Source organism: Erythranthe guttata, chromosome 3 (genome assembly GCF_056151865.1).
Source record: "Erythranthe guttata isolate IM_541 chromosome 3, IM_541, whole genome shotgun sequence".
NCBI lineage: Eukaryota > Viridiplantae > Streptophyta > Magnoliopsida > Lamiales > Phrymaceae > Erythranthe > Erythranthe guttata.
In genome coordinates, this window is record NC_142535.1 from 7,333,980 (window position 1) to 7,341,556 (window position 7,577).

At 35.3% G+C, this 7,577-nt stretch overlaps 1 protein-coding gene across 1 annotated transcript; it reads left to right on the top strand.

Annotated features, from left to right (window-relative positions):
- Positions 1-2,221: 2,221 nt before the first annotated feature.
- On the top strand, positions 2,222-3,451 carry LOC148771675 (MND1-interacting protein 1-like). The gene has a single exon (XM_088815172.1). The coding sequence runs from the start codon at positions 2,222-2,224 to the stop codon at positions 3,449-3,451; it is 1,230 nt and encodes a 409-aa protein (XP_088671298.1).
- Positions 3,452-7,577: the final 4,126 nt, after the last annotated feature.

A 7,577-nucleotide genomic window follows, 5' to 3' on the forward strand; every position in this document is an offset into this window, starting at 1 on the left:
AGCCTTCTATTTTCAACTCGGTATCCCCATAGACCAAAAACAAATCTCAAGTTCTTCGCAAGTACTTGAGAATGTCCTTCACAGCCTTCCAATGGGCTGGGCCGGGGTCGGACTGATATCTGCTTGTGACGCTCACAGCATACGCAATATCAGGTCGTGTACACAGCATGCCATACATTATGCTTCCTATAGCGGATGCATAAGGTGTCCTTTTCATCTCCTCGATTTCCAATTGCGTTTGTGGACGCATGGATTTCGAGAGACGAACCCCATGGGACATTGGCAAGAATCCCTTCTTGGATTCTTCCATGCTAAACCGTTTAAGAACGGTGTCTATGTACATGGATTGGGACAAGCCAAGCAATCTCCTCGATCTATCTCTATAGATCCGTATTCCCAATACGTAGGATGCTTCTCCCAAATCCTTCATCGAGAAACGTGTGGATAACCATACTTTAGTCGACTGCAACATCCCTACATCATTCCCAATGAGTAGTATGTCATCAACATAAAGTACAAGAAAAGTCACTGCACTCCCACTAACCTTCTTGTAGACACAAGGTTCCTCCGGGTTTTTCACAAATTCAAACTCTTTGATAGTTGTGTCGAACCTTTTGTTCCAACTACGGGATGCTTGTTTCAATCCATAAATGGATCGCTGGAGTTTGCAAACCTTTTGCTCATCTCCAGAAGATATGAAGCCTTCCGGCTGCGCCATGTAAATTTCTTCCTCAATGTCCCCATTAAGGAAAGCGGTCTTCACATCCATTTTCCATATCTCGTAGTCATACCACGCAGAGATGGCCAGCAAAATCCTAATAGACTTAAGCATAGCAACTGGAGAGAAGGTTTCCTCATAGTCAACTCCTTGCTTTTGAGTATAACCCTTCGCTACCAATCTAGCCTTGTAGGTCGATACCTTTCCATCTACTCCAATTTTCTTCTTATAGATCCACTTGCAGCCTATGGGAACGATTCCCTCGGGTGGATCTACCAAGGTCCATACCTTGTTGGAGTACATAGAGTCCATTTCGGATTTCATGGCATTTAGCCAATGTCCCTTGTCTGTATCCGATACAGCTTCGTTGAAAGTTCTAGGATCACATCCTTGGTCAACTTCATCAACGAGGAATAACCTATCGGGCGCTCTCCGAACTCTTTCGGATCTACGCAGCGACGGTTCAGGAGGTATGTTAGTGGTTTGTTGAATTGGTTCATTATCTGATTGTTGTGCTTGAACTTCAGATTGTGGTTCTCGAACTTCTTCGAGATCAACTACATTGCCCTTTCTATCCGATAGAAATTCCTTCTCAAGGAACACGGCATTTCTCGAGACGAACACCTTTGCCTCGGAAACATAGTAGAATTCGTATCCCATGGAATCCTCGGGATACCCCACAAAATGGCATAGGTCGGATTTTGTATCCAACTTATCTCCCACTAGCCGCTTCACGTAAGCGGGACAACCCCATATCCTAATATGTTTAAACGTGGGTTTCTTGGAGTGCCAAAGTTCATAAGGTGTGGAGTTAACTGCTTTGGTATTAACCCTATATTAGCCATAAGATCAGGCCTTTTTTTTTTTTTTTTTTTGAAATGGATTTATTAAAAGTTTGTATATTTGTTTATCTGTAAAGGGTTTATGATGTTGTGACGGAGTGGTTGCTCCATGTCTTTATTTGGTAAAACCAAAGATCTGTACAAGAGCATTTCCTTATGCCAAAATACTTTATTTTTCTATTGATCTGTAGAGTTTTGTTTTATTTGTATATATATACGTATATATGAATGAAGGATTTGTGGGGAAGTATGACCACGTTGGATCTTTCGGTCAGTAGCGAAAACTTTAGTTTTTATTTTTTTATTTTTATTTATTGTTTTCGTACACAGGTTGTTGGTTATTAGTTTGAGCATTAAGGTGAACACATTAGATGAAACATTGGATATCATAAGATGTTTCATATTGCTGCCAAATTTGATTTCTACAACATTCTTCAATAATAGCCTTAATACTTTTGATAAGAAAATGATGGTTCAGTCTTATATCTTTATGCACCATTTCTTCTTAGAATATATTATATATATATATATATATATATATATATATATATATATATATATATATATATATATATATATATATGAGTGAGATCCGTCTATGTCTATCAATATTTTTTCGTGCATCGTTTAATTTGGTTGTATATGTTTACAGCTTGTATCCATGGCTGGTTCAAAGAGAGGTAAACAATCCAAGGGCAAAGGAACCCATAAATCAAAAAATTCTGATACAATCGAAAAAAAGCCTGAATCAAGTATAAGTAATGCAGTGAGCACAAGTACATCCGGATATGACGAAAACGAACTAGAGAGATTTCTTTATATCATGATTGAAACATTATATGCTAAATCCAAAGATTGGTTGCTCAAAATCGGATATAGTCTGGCAGAAATAGAAAAATTAATCTTGAGTGTTGGGTTAATCCATGGGCAAATGGATCATCTCAGTAACATTATGACAAACTCGATTGCTTTCATCGAAAAAAGAATTGAGTTGAAAAGACAAGCTTTCCAAGACATGGATGAATTATATAAATCAATGTTCGAAGCTTTGGTCGGTTATGTCATGCGGACTCGCGCAGACATACGAAGGTATGATGCCATGTGGTATCTTTTAGTCAGGAAGTGGGGTCGTGTTCCACCTAACATCGAGGTTTCTGATAGCATTCCGTCTCATGGGTCTTATGAAGAGGTGGGAATTATGAAAAGAATAAATTATACACATTTACAAGAATCTTATTTGGTATTTAATGTCCTTAACCTGAGAGATGATATGCAGAGGAAAGCTGAGGATCCAGTTATTACGCAAGATGCTATTACAAGTGATATTGTGTGTGCTCACTTTCTCACACCCACAACAGGCTGCTCCTATGAGACATATCTCGACCAATTTCTAGACAGCAATTCCGATGGACTGAAAAATGCTCTGATATTAGATCTGGTAAAAAGTACCAAAGACTTAGAAGAAAAATCGAATGAGCAGAAAGAATGGGCTCAGAGGAAACTGGTAGATTCAGCGAGATGGTTCAGTAAACATTTCATGGAACTGAATCTTTTAAGGAGGGAGGCGTGTTCGGACAAGGATAAGATGAAAGATGAAAAACTGCCTGCTGAAAAAGAACACGTGTTGAAGCTCACAACGATGGAACATTATTTCCGCAAAGTGAATTTTGAAGCAAACTTCATCACTGATTATGTGAGAAGGCTGGAGACCCAAAATGCCCAGATAAGAGCAGACCCTGAAGCTCTTACGTCGAATGGATCCGAGTCCGAGAGGGAATTGAAAGAAATCCGTAAGCGGAAAAAGAAATGGAAGAAAAATCTTTCGGATGTTGAAAAGCAGATTAGCAATAACCTATCGCAGTGCGACGAAGAAAAGCAGAGGGCGATGTAGATGAAACTGGAGATGCTTCAAGCTAAGGAAGAAGCCGAGGAAGCAGAGGTAAATTATTCATTCCATTGAATTATATCTACTAATTATCTATGTAAATTCTGATTGTCTGGTAATTCTTTTTCTTTTTCACATCTCTGAATTAATGAAGTGATAAACATTTTTATCTTGCTCTCTTTTGCGTTTCCATTCCTTCCCTAGTTTTGCATAATTTTTCTGACAAAAAGATGATACACCTTGATGCTATATAATTTTTTATTTTTTTTTAACTTTTTGACGTCATTATAACATTATAGATAAAAAAAAATGATTTAAATATATGCATCTTCACGACTGGGGGGATATGTTAAATTCAAATTACATTCATCATAAGCCTTTGTGTGATAATTGTTTTCAAATAAGCCTTTGTGTAGTGGTGGGGAGATATTTTAAAATTGTAGATCATAAGATTTGTTCAAATTCTTTTTGGTTATTCATATTAAAGCTAATTATTGCTGGACGAAACACATATTTGTGTTAAGAATCAACCAATGAGTAAATTATGTTCGAGCATTGAAAACATAATCCTTTTCAATCGGCTTGGTTGTGATAATAAGTAAATTATATATATGTATGAAGATTACCCTCAACAAGAAAAATGTAATTCCATTTGATTTATCATCAATAAAAGCTTTGCCGTGGTCAAGTAAAGGAGTATGAATGTTACTTATGGATTCACATTTAACATATTTGGGAAATTTTGCTAATTAATCATTCGTAAAACATCTTTATAGGAAATTTATAATAATTTTATTATAAAAAAGGGAGGACGTGTCCCGTAGAGAGTAACTAAAGAGTAATTTGACTCCTTGACTAGAAAGACGTAATGCTGATATTTTTTTTGCTATATTGGTCTTATCTTTATTTTAAATAGTTTTTCAAAACTTTCAAGCAGAGCAGGAGCATAGAAAGTATGATATTTTATCACTTTCTTGTGTTCGTACAAACTTGGTTTATATGAGACACTCAAATCTAAATTAGATTATTCTTGGCATATTTCTACACAATTATTAAACTCGAAAAAAAAAATCCAGCGCAGTAAGGAAATGACGTCGTAGTAAGAAAAAGAGTACTGCATATATGGTGCCTACTGATTATTATTTTTGTGCCAGTGCAGTTACGAAACGACGTCATTTGAATAGTGAGTTCTACTGTTAATATTGTTTTGTCCTCTTTTCTTTGCTGGTATTATATATATAGATATTACATTAGTGCTCAATGAATGCATAGTATGTTTGGGGGAAGTCGGAAATTCCTTTATGATTTCTTCTTAATAAGTAAACTTGTATTGAGAAGGTGTGCGTTTATGATTAATTTGATTATGTAAAAGTATGTATATTACATGTAAGTGAAAATGCGGATAAACACCGACTACTTGATTAAGTGGGCCCCACAGTTGCTGCTTGTTAGATATGTTTCTTTCCAGCACACTTAGGAAACGACGTCGTATAAATAGAAAGAGTACTCCTTATATCGTGCCTTTTGGAATTATTTTTTTTCTGCCAGTGCAGTTCCAAAATGACGTCGTATTGAGTACTAGTGGTTTTATTGTTATGTCCTCCTTCCTTTTCTGGTGTTAGATTTAGATACAACAATAATGTTCAACACATTAAAGTGAACTTGTGTTGAATGTTTTTGCATGTATGATAGAATTGATTATGTAGTTTTTGTACGATGGTGGAACTATTTATACATACAAAGTCGTATTTAGAGTACGATTAGTGCTTAACTTGTGTTTCTTTGGTTCATTTTTTGTCTTTGCCAGCGCAGTTACAAAAACAGTGCCGTATTAGGAGAGGAATATATAGATATGACATTAATGCTCCATGATTGGGGTGAATAAATTTGCGTGTATGACTGAATTGATTATGTAGTTAGTACAATGATGGAACTATTTACATAAATGACATTGTACTTACTATTTAGAGTAATAGTAGTGCTTATATTGCGCAGTTATGAAAACAGTGTCGTACTAAGAGATAGTAAATATATAAATACGAAAAATGATCCATGAATTCATAGTATCTTTGGGAGCAGTGTGAATTTCATTTTTGATTTCTACTTGCAGGTGAAATGGAGGCAAGAAAGTAAGGCAAAAGAGGACATCTCCTTGCTGAAGAAGCTAGTATGTTCGAGATTGGAAAAGCCAATGCAAGAACGGAGTTGTTACGACTGCAACAAAAATTGGAGTTAGGTAGTCAGGCAGAAATGGACAATTGTCGAAGACTTGAAGACGAGCTGATGCGTCTCCACTTATGTCAGCAAATGGCAGAAGTACAACTCACGGAGAATGCAAGGTCTTCAGAATCGAGCGCTACAATGGAATATTCCTCTGAAAGAAGAATTGGGCTCATGACTTGCATGATGTGCTTGCAGAATGATCAGTCGGTGGTGTTGTTACCGTGCGCGCATCAAGTACTGTGTTTTCCTTGCTTCGAAAGGAACTGCAGTGCAGTAGGAGCGAACTGCCCCGTATTGCAATGTTCGGATCAAACAGAGCATTATACCGTTTGGTCCTAGCTGAAGGCGAACTTGTGTAGAAATGCTAACTTTTCGATTTGGTTGGTTGGGTTGAAAATTGTAAAAGTTTACTTGAACTATGAATTTTGAGCTATGTATTGATTAATCTGATTATCGTGGATTTGTAAAATGAAAGATGAATTAATGAAAGCATGTTCTTAGGAAAGCGTGCAGTATACTGTGCTTTCTTTTGGATTTTGTAGTGTGTGCAGTGTGTGTGTTTTATAGGGCGTGTGCATGTATGTGCTTTTGTGTATTGAATTTGAGTGCATGTGTTATGTTTACTATGTGCAATTTGTGCGCATGGGTTTTTGTGTGTGTTTCCTTGTGTATAGTGTCAATGTCTGTTTTTTTAGCTGTTTGTGTTTATCTGTAGTATAAGCTAACCTTTGTATGTAATTATTAACTAGAATGATAAAATCAAGGTGGGAAATAATCAAGATATATTTAAAGAACTAGGTTAAATGATTTATGGAAATAAAAATATTACATTGAGAAATTGGGAATTTACTTGAAACAAAAATTATGTGTCTCTCTATTATAAAAATATAATAAAAAAATATTATAGTTTTATGTTAAAACATAAAATTAAGAATATAGATTTAATTTTGACTAAAAATGATTAAATATGATTATTAGTCATTAAGAATTTGTTTCACTTTTAATATTTTTTTTATTTCCAAATACAGAAAAAAAAAATAAAAAAAAAATATTGTATAACACTTTTTGATTTATTACTTTTTCTTTTTCTTTTGAGGAAATATTATTGTATTGTTCAACTCTACTTATATTTTAAAGTAAGAGATGACCTAGCAGTTGGAGCAAGTGAGCATGTGTCAATTGACCCAGGTTCGAATCCCCTTATCAACGGTCGGTAGGTCGAGTTTATCACACATGATTAACCTAGTGTAGTTTACATCTGTTGTATGATTTGCGAGCTATCCTACGAGAGTGTAGATTTACCCAGTGCACCTATATGGGTTGGCTGCGGGTTCCTTCATTGGAAAAAAAAATACAAGTAAGAAATGAGTTCATGTATCTTTTGTTTTGCTCTTTTTTTTTCCAAAAACAGAAAAAACACTACAAGTAAGAGATAAGTTCAAGTATCTTTTATTTTGCTCTTTTTTCCTAAAACTCTTTATATTTCAAATGAGTTTTTTGTATTAGATCTTGAAATTTTATTTTTACATCAATCACCATTCAATATAAAAGGGTAAGTTACGGCCACATCCTTGAGATAAGGTCAAATTATCGAAAAATCCATCATGCTTGGGTAATTACAATCAGCCTCCTTAACTATGAGTCTTCTTACACGTCTATCCTTATACATGTCAAATTCAACATAATCTTCTAGATTCCGTAGAATGTTCTCTAGTTTGTACTTTATTTTTTTACAAAAGTACAATTTTTGTTGCACTACAATCTGATATTTACAAACCAAGAGATACGTCTTATGATCATCTTGTTTCAAAATGGGGAGCCTGTACAAGTAAAACGGGTACAAACCGAAGAAGATCCGCATCATCTAGAAGATTTCACTATATTTAACACTGCAAGGGCGGACGTGTAA